The sequence below is a fragment of the Ochlerotatus camptorhynchus genome, unplaced genomic scaffold, assembly GCF_037179485.1.
Source record: "Ochlerotatus camptorhynchus isolate MF236.1 unplaced genomic scaffold, CSIRO-AGI_Acam_v1.1 ptg000021l, whole genome shotgun sequence".
In the NCBI taxonomy this organism is placed as follows: Eukaryota; Metazoa; Arthropoda; class Insecta; order Diptera; family Culicidae; genus Ochlerotatus; species Ochlerotatus camptorhynchus.
In genome coordinates this window covers 5,284,733-5,299,783 of record NW_027040513.1, presented here as the reverse complement: position 1 = coordinate 5,299,783, position 15,051 = coordinate 5,284,733, and the positions used below count along the sequence as shown (strand labels likewise).

Below are 15,051 nucleotides of genomic sequence, written 5' to 3'. Positions count from 1 at the left end.
ATAAATGTATAATAATATCTTATTTAAACGTTGCTTCACATGAGCATAAAAGCGTATACAGGGCATCGCTGTTTTAATTAAGGGGAAGCGGTGATGTCCAATAAACGCTGAATAATCAAAAATGTTATCGAATAAAGCTCTGTTACAACTCATATTAGTCGTCAAATAACAGCTTCTCGACATACCTTAAACAACACCAAAGTTCAATGTGTTGTGGTTGAATAAATTCTCCAGATTTGTGCGAACAAAGCCTGAACAGAAGTTATTATTGAAAATAATGCAAGTATTATTAAGCATGCAGTTGAATAAAATCGTCAAGAAATCGTTTCTTCAATGTAACCTTATTTCAAAGCTTTGAATAATGGTTTGAACAGTTTACAGTTTACAGTTATTAATCCTGAATTTTATATTTATTATTTAATTGAGCAACAAAATCAACATTGTAGTCCTACGTCAATAATGTGGTCATGGTTCGAAAACAATCCTTAATTTTTTAAATTATTTTTTAGGTTTTACTTGGTGAAGATTTAGATTACAAAATTTCGAAGATTCTGGGACTTTAAAAACAATTTAGGGACAAAACGACTCTTTAATACAAGCTTTCATACGAAAAACGCTTCGTTTCGACTAACCCAATGAGGCCTCGGATTTATTATCCAGTAGAATAAACAAACAGCAGTGAACATACAGAATCACGTGATTAATCTCACATTAGATTTTTCCCACCTGTCGTCATAGTTGTGCTGCTTTCAACCATTATAGATCAAGACAACGCAAAGCTTCAATTGACTAAACGATATGAATGCAGTGGGAAATCCCCTCACCGAACTACCGGTAAACCGGTTCCACTCGGTTGCTGTCTGTGCACTAACAACAACATTCCGTGCCAATTGCTTCCCGCACTCATTAGTTGCAGCCTAGTCTCTGTCGGCTTTACAGTCGTTTCGCGTCGCTGCTTTTCTTCAGAAATGATTTTCTTCATCTTCACTACATTTGGTGTGTTCCTCCGTATTCACCTCGCCGGAGGATCCATCCAGTGTGGAAGCCGCGAACACTCTATGGTCGGCCTGGTGCACCATGGATGGAAGATTAACGAAGGCCAGTGGCCGTGGCACGTGGCCCTCTTCCACGACGGAACCAGTACGTACGCTTGTGGGGCAACCTTGCTAAGCCAGTGGCATGTGCTAACGGCGGCCCATTGCGTTACCTATCGGAGACAGCCGCTACCCGCCGGTAGCATCGTGCTTCATTTCGGGCAGAAAAATCTTTCCGAGATAACCAGCAACGTCCAGATTAGGCATGTCGGCAAAGTGCACGTTCATCCCAACTATAGCAGGCACAAAAATGACATCGCACTGCTGGTGCTGCGATCGTCGATTGAATATTCGGAATTTGTTCTACCGATCTGCCTGGACAAGCGGGCCGACAGTGATTTGAGGAACCTGGAGAGCACGAGAGGATGGATTCCGGGCTGGGGACGAACCGAGAACGGGCTCACATCGGATGTGCTGCGGACGGTGTCGATGCCCGTGGTTAGCTACATCGAGTGCCTACAGGCCGATCGCATTCTGTTTGGACATGTGCTCGATCCCAATGTGTTCTGTGCCGGTGATCGGAACGGTTAGGGTTTGTTTTTTGGCATTTTCTATGTACCCATTTTTGACGTAATGCAATCGGATTGTAGGATCGAGTCCCGGATTTGGCGACAGCGGTGGAGGGATGTACTTCAGCGATGACGATCGCTGGGTCTTGAGAGGGATCGTATCTTTTGCAAAGGTTGATGAGGCGCGGGACAAGGTTGATACTTCGAAATATACTGTGTTTGTCAATGTGCAACGCTACCTGTCGTGGATTAGTGATAAGATGGAAGAGGATATCACCTATCTTTCCCCGAGACGCACTAGTGAAAAAGGTAATTGGAAGAGGGTTCATGACGCGATTTATTACACAGTTTTACTTCCATTGCAGAGTGCGATAGATTTGAAAAGTTAGCGAGAAATCAAGTCGCCGCTGATGGTGACTGTAGTGATGATATTCAACCACAGGTGGTAAGTTCATTTGTGTGGTTAATACAAATAAAAACACTAATGGATCGTCAATTCATCAGATTTCCATCTTCTATTCGGACGGGAAAGTACATTGCAATGGCGTTTTGTTGAATGAAGATTCTGTACTTACAACATGCCGGTGTGTGCGAAGGTAAGAATTGATGGTATGTCTTGAATGAATGAATATGTATTCAACTGCGCCTCTTTAAAAACCCCCTTTAATTGTAATATAGGAATGTATAACTGAATGTACACTAGGGTAGGTCAACTTTACAACCCTCTATTTCAATACGTTTTGTGGTCCCCAACAACTTTGCTAAATTTGAACGAATTTGGTTAGCGGCGATCCATTTATTATGTCACGCTAAATTGAGGAATAATTAACTCCTCTCCCCCCTTTCGTGACGTTTTTCCTATACCTAATGCATTACTTGTCACAAAATCATAACCTCCCCCGCTTAGAGCGTGACATAATATGTTTATCGTTCCTAATATCGATTTCCTGGAGAATTTTAAAAATTAAAATCATTCATTTTAGTGTTCCACACGTACCTAAGAGGTTACGTTTGTAGGTATTCGCGAAGCAATTGGTAATAAAAGTTGTTCTGCATAGTATTTCCAATCTATTTCAGCGATTTGGTGAAATTTGAGCAATATTTGAATTTTTGATAAGCAAATGAAAAGGTTCGTTCCGTTTCCCATACATTTTCCCATCCAAAATTTAAAACCCTCCCGCATATCCAGATCATAGCCTAATTCGTTCTTATTTATCACCGTTGTTGGGGACCTCAATATACATCGGATGAGCAGTGGCAAACTTGACCCACTATAATGTTCACGCAATTCAGTTCCCTCTAATTTACACTGGAGTGTGGGTAAAACTTGTCTGCAATCAGCATGCCATAAAACTTTAAACGGCAGTTGAACCCAGACCCTGATAGGCCAATAGACGCCATTAATTTAAGCGAAAATAAGAATCTCCGACAGGCAGTGTAACTTGAATCTTGATTGTTATGTCAAATCTTAGATGTAAGGCAAAATCCTTAGAGATCGTGTAATTTACCAGATATTGATAGAACATCCCTGAAAATCCTCAAGCATTCTTGAAGTTCGCGGAATTTTTCATGAATTTCTCTGGACTTCCCCGCAGTTATCGGAACTTGCTCGTGGTTCTCTGGACTTTTTCGAGATTCTCTAGACTTTTCTGAAAATCACTGTAATTTTCTAAAGTCCTCAGAGCTTATAACAGTTACCACAATTTTCCTGAAGTACAGCCACAGTCAAATCTTAGATGTAAGGCAAAATCCTTAGAGATCGTGTAATTTACCAGATATTGATAGAACATCACTGAAAATCCTCGAACTTTCTTGAAGTTCGTGGAATTTTTCATGGATTTCTCTGGACTTCCCCGACGTTATCGATACTTGCTCGTGGTTCTCTGGACTTTTTCGAGATTCTCTTGACTTTCCTGAAGATCACTGTACTTTTCTGAAGTCCTCAGAACTTATAACAGTTCCCACCATTTTCCTGAAGTACATGGAACTGTCTACAAATCTACCGGGATGCTCACGGATCTTAACTATTTTTTTTAGCTTTTCCTGAATTTTTCTGGACTTCCCGAAATTTTCTGGAATTCTAGGTAATACCTGAAGTTTTAAAATGTTCCCTGAAGTTCTCGAAGCCTCTTGAAAATTTATGTAATTTCCCTGAAGCTAATAGAACTTTCCTAAGATTCTCTGATCTTTTCTGAAGCTCTTGGAACTTCCCTAGAGTTCTTGAAATACTTCTGAAGCTCTTATAGGGTGTCATAGAACGTATAAATACACTTTCAATTCGCCGCCATTTCTATCCCGATGAAGTTTATCAGCTGTTCATCGATGTTTGTCGTTGATTACTGATTACTCATCAAGTCTGTGTGCGCATCGTGCATTTTTTTTTTACAAAATTATTAAAATTCTAGGCATTTCCCCGGAAATGCGCAATTTACCATTGGTGCACTATTCCCAACCTATCAGTAAGGAAGTAAGTATAGGAGCAGTCTGAAAAGCCATCCAGAAGTTCGGTGATGAAGCTACCTTGGAGGACACATCGAAATATGGCCGTAAACTGGGACCGGTGGATCAGAAGATAACCAAGCCTGCGTCAATAAGAAAAGTCCCTCTGTGCGAGGTTTGGCCCAAAAAATTGGGAACATCGAAGAGTAACGTCCAAAGTTCCAATACAAGGAATGGGCTGAAAACGTTCAAGAAGCAGAAGAAGCTAAAATGAAGTCATAAACAAGCCGCATCCGTCAAATCTAGGGCTCGGAACAGGCGGATCCTATCCCTGTCAACCACATATAGATGACATGATTTTGACATTTTTGGCTAATCTGACATTTTTGGGCATACTGACAGCGGTAAAACTGACGGAAGTACGACAGAACAAAACAGCTTACTCTTTCACACTTGCATTGCAGTGCTAGATTCTTGCTAGAGTAGTCTGTTGCAGTCATCCTCACACACTATATTCATCACATTGATGTGAGCTCCGCCGAAATGCGTGATTGTTGCCTCCGTGGCTCGGAAGCTATATGATAGCCTGCTGTGTGGAAAATTGGCGTGTGTTATCATGGAAGATGAAATTAGAATTATAGGACACCCTATAGTACTGCCCTGATCTTAATGGAACAGTGCTCGGAATCCCAAGGCTTAATTGATAACCTCGGAACGTCGGAGCAGATTACAACATTTTTACCCTTCTTACAAAGAAGGGTATAGATATCACTTGAAAAACCCACTTTCGATCCGAGGCCCGGAGGGCCGAGTGTCATATACCATTCGACTCAGCTCGACGAGATCGGAACATGTCTGTGTGTGTGTGTGTGTGTGTGTGTGTGTGTGTGTGTGTGTGTGTGTGTGTGTGTGTGTGTGTGTGTGTGTATGTGTGTATGTGTGTGTGTATGTAACGAAATTAATGCGCTCACGTTTCTCAGCAACCGCTCAACCGATTTGGACAAACTCGGCGCCAAATGATAGGTCTTGGGGTCCCATTGAACGCTATTGAACGGTTTTGGAATCGGTGCACCGGTTCCGGAGATATGGCCGGAATAAGATCCGGTGAATATGGGCCTTCACGCTGGATTTAACGGAAAACGTATCAAAACCATCATGCGACACATCAAATTACTACAGAATTCAAAAATAAGATCAATGCAAGTCATGTTAAGTGTTCCAGACCACATTGGACACACTTGGACATGTTCCGGGTACCCCGGGGAAGTTGCTTGAATATGAATTGAATTAAAACCCATTAAATCACATTAAAGTACGATGATAAGGTGATTGGTAGCCTCACCAAATAGACTACACCCGGATATATTCCGGGTACCCCCAGCCAGTGGCGTAGCGTCACTGGATGACACGGGGGTGGGGGGCTTGGTCACTGATAATGACAATAAAATAAATAAACTTGAATAAGTAAGAAGGGTCTGATCACACCATAGGTGGATAAATTCGGGTTTTCAACAAGTTTTTACAACTGTAAAGTTTTCTGGACTACTTGAAAATTTAGCTCCATCAACTCAAGAAACTGCCCTGACGATCACGCAACTTCTTTTAAAACGTTTCCGCATTTTCCTGATGTTCATGAAGTTTTCTTAAATATCTCGGAGTTTCCCTGAAGTTCTCGGATCTCCCCTAAACTTTACTGAATTTCTATGAAGTTCCTGAAGGTCTTGGGACCCGTGTAATCTCGAAGATTTCCTGAAAATTTATAGTTTCGCTGGAGTTCTTTTATCTTCCCAGCAATTTACGGAATTTATTTAAAGTTTTCTTAATTTTCCTGAAATAATAAATGAAATTTTTAATTTTTCAAACAAGTTCCCTATTTTGCTCTAAAATTCATGTAACCACCTATTCATTATTGGATCTAATTCTAATTCTGATGATTTATGTGTTTGTCCGAAAGATCTCTGAACTTCTTTAAAGTTCTACAGACTTATAGTAAATTTTTAAGTTTTTATAAAAGTACCGTAAAACGTAACTTTGATAGCAGAATATAATGATTAAATTTACTCGCTGCACTATTTCCCAATTGGAAACGTTGGTTCCATTTGGTAGCTTAGAGTATTACCTTTGATATCGTGTAGAATATTGATGTAAAGACTGGAACGCGCAAAAATTGGTCGACAAAAAAATCTTTCATTAAAAATTCATATCATAAAAATCTTCTTATTTTTCTCTTGGTAGTTCAACTCATACACCGTTCGAAAAATTCATGTAAATTTCTGCGAGATATAGCGCACATAAAATTAACGCTAGATTTGGCATAAATTTACGCGATATTTCGCAATATCGCATAAATTAGCAATATTGTATGCAAGCTTGTAAACGATTTCGCTGTTTATGCCAAGAATAGCTCAAAATTAAACGAAGGGAGATTTTACGCGCTAGTTAAAATTCAGAAATTTTTTCTGTGCAGAATAAAAGGAAAAAATGTTCATTAATTCTTTGGGTTTGCCAAATCTGAACTGCCGTGGCTTCCGCTTAACCCCTTCCATTAAATTTTGCACAGTCGTCTCATCGACCTTATTCGCCGCCGAAAACCAGTTAGATTTAAACTGCTGCTCGTTTTCCATGGATTTATTAGTTTTTTTTTGAGATTCCGTTTAACCAAGGCCTAATACCGTCCGATAGGGCGGAGTTCTGGGCTGTTGGGAGGGTTATGGTCTTTGGGTACCGCAACCACGTTGTTCGCATCGTACCACTCGATTGCCTTTTTCCCATATTGGCAGCTCGCCTAGTCCGGCCAAAACAGCACAGGTCTATTATGTTGCTTTAGGAATGGTAGCAGCCGCTTTTCCAAGCACTCCTGGACGTAGATCTCTTGATTGATGGTTTCCGTAGTAATGAAAATGCCGCTTTTTAGACCACACGTGCATATGGCCTGCCAGGCATATGGTATGTTTTACATATTTTCCAAATATCTTTAAAAAAAAAACACTTTCTTGTTTCTCACCAGGCACTCAAACAAATATTTATTAAATGTATTTCCGATATAGTCATCACAAATTCATGACGATGATTTCTCATTATACACTTGTTCAATGTTTCATATTTCCTGAACTTAATTGTTTAAGATTCACGTATATTTTTCTACATTCATCGAATATTATCAAAGTATCTCCAAAACTTAAAACTGATGGTTGGTCATAAGACAAAAAAAAAGTGCAAATGGAATAACTACCGATGAACATATTACTAACGATCCTCAGTACTTAAAAAAAATATATTTTTGAAAAATATTATTTGTTGTAAAAAATATCAAAGTTACTCCGATTCACGGTACCCACTACACTGCAGTTAATTGCATTGCCACAAATATCCTGGATCTTTCTCGAAGTTCTCTTAATTTTTCTAAAGTTTTGAAAACTTTGTTGAAGCTCTTTACCATAATCTTTCCCGAACTTTTATGGACTTCCCTGAAGTTTTCGGTGCTTCCCTGAAGCTACATAAATTTTTAAATAATCCCAGAAAATATCCTGATATTCATATAGCTTTCCTGAAGATTCCAGCGACATTAATGTTTTCGGAACATTCCTGAAATTTTAGAATCTATGTTCTCCTTTGAAATTCTCTAGACCTTTCAGAATTTATTAAGAACTCTCGCAATTTTCTTGAAATTAATGTAACTGTCTTGATGTTTTCTGATGATCACTGAAGTCCTCGCATTTTTTTAAAGTTCTGGAATCTGTTAATAATAATACGGAGCTTCTCCTGAAATGTTCTCACATTTTCCTTATGTCCATGCCACTTCCCGAACGTTTCCAAAATGTTCAGGTAACTCTCAGAACTTTGCTGAAGTTTTCCATTAAAGTCCCAGCAAATTCCATTAAATCAGTTGAACTGTCCTATAGTTGCCCGATCTTTCCTGATTATCTCGGAGCTTCTTTGCAGTTCTCTCAAATCTCCTGGAGTTATTGGTTCTTCTTCTTCTAGGATGTTTACGCTTCTGCAGCAAGAGTTTTGCCGCATCTCAATTTAGTGCTCTACATGCGTTTTTCCCAGAGAGGATCCAGTCAATGGCTGAAAGTCTCTTAAATATTGACAACAACTGGAACAACAACAACAACAACAGTTCTAGATGCACTTCCACAGTTATTAATTGAGAGTTTTCGATGCCAGCACATGCAGGAATGTGTATACTGTGTGGCAAGCACAATGATACTCTATGCCCAGGGAAGTCGAAAAAATTTCCAACCCGAAAGATTTCCGTGACCAGACCGGGAATCGAACTCGCCGCCTCCGGCTTAGTAATACCGTGTCTTTACTGTCAGTAAAAATCGGGTGACTCGAAAATTCATGGAACTGCCCTGAAATAGATGGAACTGTCCTTAAAACCTTCCACATCCCAGATGTTTTCCGGACTACTGTAAAGTGTCTGTAATGTTTCTGATATTTTCTTAAGCTGGAGTTACTAGCCCTTTCAGATCTTTAAACTTACTTGAAAGCTTGGACTGTGCTGATGTTCATCGAACAATCCTGAAACTATTGGGCCTGTCCTCTCTGAAAATCACTATCTCTAGACTTAGCTTCTCTGAGATACATGGAACTTCTTTAAAGTTTCATAAATCTTTTTGAAGTTCTCTCTTCTCTGAAGTTCTCTCTTCTTTCAAGTTCTCTCTTCTCTGAAGTTCACTCTTCTCTGAAGTTCTCTCTTCTCTGAAGTTCTCTCTTCTCTGAAGTTCTCTCTTCTCTGAAGTTCTCTCTTCTCTGAAGTTCTCTCTTCTCTGAAGTTCTCTGGAACTCTCTTAAGTTCTCAGAACATTTGAAATAATGCGGCAGTTTTCCTGAAGCTATAATGCTTCCCTGAACTTCGCAAAAAATTTCAAACAGTTTCGAAACTTCCGTTATGTTCCCACGATTTATTTATGGAACTTCTGTGCAATTCTCGGAAATTCCTTTCATTCTTCAGAACGTTTAGAAAGCTCCTTCATTTTTTGTGAAGATAGTGGGACTATCCTGATGATCTCTTACCTTTCTTGAAATTCACGGAACTTCCCTGAAATTGTTGCAATTTGCGATGTTCCTGAAAATGAACTGTCCAAAAATCCTTAAACTTCCCTGAAATTCTCTGGACTTCCGTGAACATCTGGGATCTTCTGTGAAGTTCTCGAAATCATGTCACCAGTTCGCTGAATTTCTCTGAAGTTCCTTTGATCTATCCTTTTTGAAGATTTCCGCTAATTTCCTGAAATCACGCAACTACCGTAAAGTTTTCAGAACTACCATGAAGTTCACTGAAAATTTTTTCCTGACGTTAATGGAACTGCATTCAAGCTCGTTGGTCTTTACTGAAGGGAGTTTTCCTGAAATCATCGGGACTTTGCTGAAACTCAGATATTCTCTCATCATATCAGCATTACCAGGAGTTATTCTAAAGTCACTCATATAGTCTCACATTATGTTAGGTTAATCAGAAATGAATCTATTCAGTTACATATCGAAAATTTTAAAAAAAAAAAATGCTCGATTTTTACCAAACTTAAGACTTGAAAAACTATGCAAAACAATTTTAGCTGAAACCTCAAATCGATTCGACGTCTGTGTAAAAAGATATTAACCTTTTTATTTTTGGCGCAATAAAGTCGATAATTCTATATTTCTATGGTTTCTTCAAGGCTGGTATCGGTCATTGCTGTCAGAAATAGTGATTTTAGTGACCTAGTTGAATAAATAAGTGACCAAATAGTGACTTATATATGTAAAATAGTGACTAAAAAGTGACCTAAGAGAAGGCGCATCAAATAACTGTTTGATGTTTTAGACTTATGCAATTAATATCTCATAAACACTTATGTACGATACGAACCTTTAAAGCGAAAGATTCAATAGAAAATGTTTAACCAAACCCACGGTATTTGTCACGGTGTCTACAAATTTCAAAAATCTGGAATACCGAGAATCCTCAGGATTTTTTTTGTTTCCTTAAAATACCTAGAAAGCTCAAAGAGTAAAAAAAATCTTACTTAGGATATTTTAAAGAAAATAATGAATTTTAAAATACAACAATTTAATTTTTTTCGTTGTTTTCATTCACAGTTTGAACTTTACAGATTCACAGTGGATTATTCTTCAGTTACGAATAAATTTAATAAAATAAATAAATAAATAAAAGTTGGTTTTGGAACATGCATATTTCATAAAAAAAAATTGAACTAGTTCTGGACTTCAAAGCTATAATACTTCATTCGAGAATCTTGAGTCAAATTCCATGCACAGTTTTAAAAACTCTGGGAATTTTATTATAATTTCTAAGGACCTCATTCCAACGAAGCTGTGGGAAATAAAAACATTCAGAAAAACATCAAATGCAATCTGCTTTCGAGGCAGTTCTGATGAATTTTAGATTTCATGTAAAGCCTTAGTTTTAAGTAGAATTACAAGAAATACTCAATTGAGTTAAAATTAAATTTTAATGAAAAATCTTAGAAATTTCTGAGGAGCACAACTCTTGTGAACTTCACCGGAAAATTCCAAGGGCATTCTGAGAATAATTTCATAAGGTTTGGGGGAAAAATGAATCCGGAGCACAAGTCATTGGACATTTTCTGAAAATACTAAAAGGTAGATTACAAGAAAATCTTGAAAGAAATTCGGAAAATAAATTTAGGAGAGTTTGCCAAACAAATCATGAGAAGAAATCTAAGGAATTTCTGAGGAGAAATGTCAATGAATTGTTAAGAGACTTGTAATGTGAGTAGAATTCCATGGGAAGGACTGTGATTGAAAAGGAAATCTGAAATGAATTCAATGAATGCTCGGAGAATCTTTTCAAATGATTTCTAATTGTGGAGAATTTCAAGGTAATTCCGAAGAAAACTAAAAGAAAATTTAATTCATCAAGATTTTGAAGAAATCTCCGTTGAATATGGAACGGACTATTTTAAGGTCTTCAGAACCATTTGAAAGTTCTCAAATTTTTCCTGAACATAATCAAACTGACTTGAAGTTCTTTTGTAGTTTGATAAACTAGCCTGATGCTCACAATACTTCTCCTAAAATTCGGAACTTAATAGGACTTTCTAAAGCTTCCTCAATTTGTCCAACGATCATTGATGGTTTAACAATGGTTTAACAATTCACTGAAGTTCTCTTAACCTTTTTAAAATTCATGTGACTTCTCTTATGTTGACGGAACTGCTCTGAGGTTCTCTGTTCTTTTCTGAAATTCCCAAAACTTCTCTCAAGTTTTTGCAGTTCTCATGAAGCTTGCTGAAATGAATATTCCCTGAACTTATCTATGCTTACGTGAAGTTCTCTAAAATTTTTTAATAACCAGCAAATTTTCTGATATATATTCATAATTACCTAACGCTTCTGACGTTTTAGGATAAATCATAGAATTCTTGGAATACCCTATAATTCCACGGAACTCCTTGTACGTCACTGCAAATTTGCTTATGTTAATGGGATTTTTCTGAAGCTATCTGATCGTCCTCGAAGTACTCGGAGCTTCGCTGAATATCATGAAACTATATAAAAATATCTAAATTTAGTTCTCTGGAATTTCTTGAAGATATCACCGCTTGCTAAAAGTTCTCGCTTTTTTATCAATGGAACTTCGTTGATATTCTCTTATCAAATTAGCTAAGTTTTTGCATTTATTTTTTTATTTTTTAAGAAATCTCCATGATATATCATCCATTAAATACTCGCACGTTTTCCGGATGTTCATAAACTTTCCAGGAATTCTCTCGGAGCTTTGCTGAAGTTTTCGGAAGTTCACTGAGTTTCTCGAAACTTCTTTAAGGTTTCTAATATTTCCTTGAAATTATTTGAACTACCCCTTGATTCTCTGACCTGTCTTGATGTTCTCGAAGTTTCCATAAAGCTCTTAGTTCTATTGAAGATCTCGGTTCTGCTCGGAAATAAATAAATTTCCCGTAAACACCTTTAAATTTCTCTGAAATTCTCTGGACTTCTGTGAAGTTTCTGAAATATTTCTGAAGTTTTCATAGATTCTCTGAAGGTCTCTTTACTTCCCTGAAATTCGCGGAACATCTTAAGGGTTCTCGATTTGTTTTTCAGCACAGCCTGGAATTATCTTGAAATTTACGATTATAGATTTTAAACTGCTCCAAAAGTCTAAAATAAAGTTACGGGAACTGCTCTTAAGATCTGAAATTCCCCAAAAATCTCTAGATCTAGCTTCTCTGAGGTGCTTTGAACTTCTTAAAAATTTGCACAATACCCCTCAAGATTTCTAAATTTATCAAGTTCGCTTGACACCTGTGAAGTTCTCTGAAATTCTAGGAACTTCATAAAAGTTCCTGAAAAGTCTCGGATGCTAAAAGAACCGCTTTGAGGTTCTTACAGTTTTCAGTAAGTTTCCCATATTTTCAGCGTGTTAACTTCTCTTATGTTCCTGCAGTATGTTTATAGAGCTTCACTGAAATTCTCAGCATTTCCTTTCATTCCTCAGAACTTCTCCAAAGTTTCTACAATTGTTGTTAATTTAATGGGACTGTATTGAAGATCTCCAATCTTTCATAAAGTTAATTATGAACTTGAAATTAATCATTTATTTTTTTACTTAATTCTGGCACTGAAAATATTTTCAATACCTTGAACTTGTACATGGTATAAGAAACTTCAAGATATTCAATATTTTTAGATCTTGGACTTACTTACTTCGAAAACTCAGGTAATTTTATTCAGAAAAATGAGTTGACATCCTGTATATAGAGAAAGACGATTAAACGTCACAACGCAAAGAATAATCAATCTTGTAATAAATTCACGCTAAAAAAGTTGAAAATAGTGACTTATTACAAGAAAAAGCGACTGATTTGAAAAAAGTGACCAAGTCACTAAAAAGTGACTCGCTACCAGCCCTGTTCCTTCAATATCGAGACATGGAGAGTTGACTGTAATTTGAATATTGAAACATTCCTAAGAATACTGATATAATGAGATATAATCTGTTGAACAGTTTGGATCAGTTATTAATCATCAGTTATTCTCTCAACGCATAATATTTATTAGAAATTATTCTGAAGCTGATCAATAGATGAAATGAAGTCGTTCAGATATTCTCTCATTATATCAAGCTTATCCAAATTCATTTGTACTCTTATAAGCCTATCGTAGGCGCTTGTCCGTCACTCCGATCCTCTGTCTAAAAAAACTCGGGCAGAACAGTAAATCTGAGTAGCGACGCTGATTTGAAATATGCATTAAATTTCCTTTAAGAATTCGACATTAGTTCTGTTCCTCTGACTTTTTCAAGAGTGTATTTATAAGTCTCGATGATACCCCAGAAGAATCCACCATATGAGGTCCACATGCTGAAGAACTCAGATTTCCTTTTGAAGATGTTACCATACCATAAGGAAGACCTTTGAAAGTCAGAGGTCTATCTTATGATATTGAAAAATCTTTCAAAAGTCCTAGTAAGGCATCCGGATTGACTAGAGAAGTGCTCAAATCTCAAATGCCATCATAGTAGACTACCGAACTAAGCATTCAAGCTTTCTAGAATCTTCTAATGATGCTTCCACTACTCTCTTGAATCTTTTGTAGTCCTTCGTAGACGTTGCCGTAGCCCAAAGTTCTCTCCTTAATTCTTGCATTTTTTTTTTTAGGAAAGATGTCCTCATATCTCTAAGCATCCAAATCGGCACACTCGATAGAGTTAACATATTGTCGACACATTGCCATCCAGACTACAGACCTGATCAACTGTATCACAATCTGGCTGTGCTGAAGTTGAACTCATCGGTGGCCCTGTCCAGCAGTTTAGTACCAACGTGCTTGGCCAGTAACTGGACGGATTACCTCGACGCTGGATCTGATCTGCACACAGGTATGATGCCACCTTTATTTTCAGGCCACTCCAAATCCTAACAATCTTCGACGTACCTATAGGTATCGAGTCCGGTCAAAGGCATGTGATTAGCAACGACATCTGTAATCAAACTGTAACCGAACGGAGGATGATACCGAAAGGTTTTCCACTGTCACTGATGTGCGTGAACAATACGGATCATCAACTTACAACCGATAGCTGGGAAAACCTAGGCGCACCAGCGCTGCAATCCTTTGATCGGAAAAGGTGTCTCTACACGTTGGTAGGAGTCCCATGTGAATCGGTCCGGGGTCAACAGGACTCGGAAGCGTTCCGGTTAGATGTCTACACTCGCGTTGCGTATTACTTGGGCTGGATTGAAGGCGTAGCTTCGAAACGCAAAGTTCAGACGTTCAATGAACCGACGACGGAGAAGCCACGTAGCACGGAGAGCTGGCGATTTACGGAAATAGGCAGGAACGTGCATGCCCCTCGTGACTTCTATCCCCTTTCGCTTCCCTCTTTTCCTACAGCCAACTCAAAGCCTGGAAATGATGAATTTTCTATACCCGCAGAAATTTCCCTGTTCTTTAAGGTAGTATTTATTTTTGTTATTGTAAGTTTTATTGCTAGTATTTGTGTGACAATATTCTGTCTTACACAGTTGAGGACGATTGTGACGTCAGTATTCAAAAAATAAATGTAGTTACGTGCGATGTACTGACCTCATTCAGTCAGTTCAATTTCAAGTGGCATCGGTAATCCACATGATCCATCCATGCGATAACATTTGAGCAAACAAACCACACAAGCTGTCAGAAGCTTTCATGCGGAGCAAAACTTTCGACAAAACAAACTGTCATCCAAACTTCTACACCGCTGCTGTTGCAAACCGTGGAAACACATAAAAATGCATATACCTTCGTCGACAGTTGGGCGCCCGTCGCAGCCCGACAATCCGTGTTCTTCAATCCGACCCCGAACGACAGCAATGGTTCCATGAATCTTCATTTGCATCCTCCGTAGCCACCGACTGACTGCTCGGTACCTACAATATAAAGCAAATTCCATGCTACAACTGCATAAAAGTATTCTTTACGATCCGCCACCATGCAATTGCAAGCTAAAGTTTCAGTCGGTTCCAGTTAGTTTGGTACTACTTTACCGACACCGC

General features: G+C 38.2%; 1 protein-coding gene across 1 annotated transcript; it reads left to right on the top strand.

Moving 5' to 3' along the window:
• The first annotated feature begins 944 nt into the window (after positions 1 to 944).
• Positions 945 to 14,629, top strand: LOC135703700 (polyserase-2-like). The gene is made up of 6 exons (XM_065224986.1): positions 945 to 1,620; positions 1,685 to 1,912; positions 1,969 to 2,048; positions 2,108 to 2,199; positions 13,675 to 13,895; positions 13,958 to 14,629. The coding sequence occupies exons 1-6, from the start codon at positions 969 to 971 to the stop codon at positions 14,575 to 14,577; spliced, it is 1,893 nt and encodes a 630-aa protein (XP_065081058.1). The 5' UTR covers positions 945 to 968; the 3' UTR covers positions 14,578 to 14,629.
• The last annotated feature ends 422 nt before the right edge of the window (positions 14,630 to 15,051 follow it).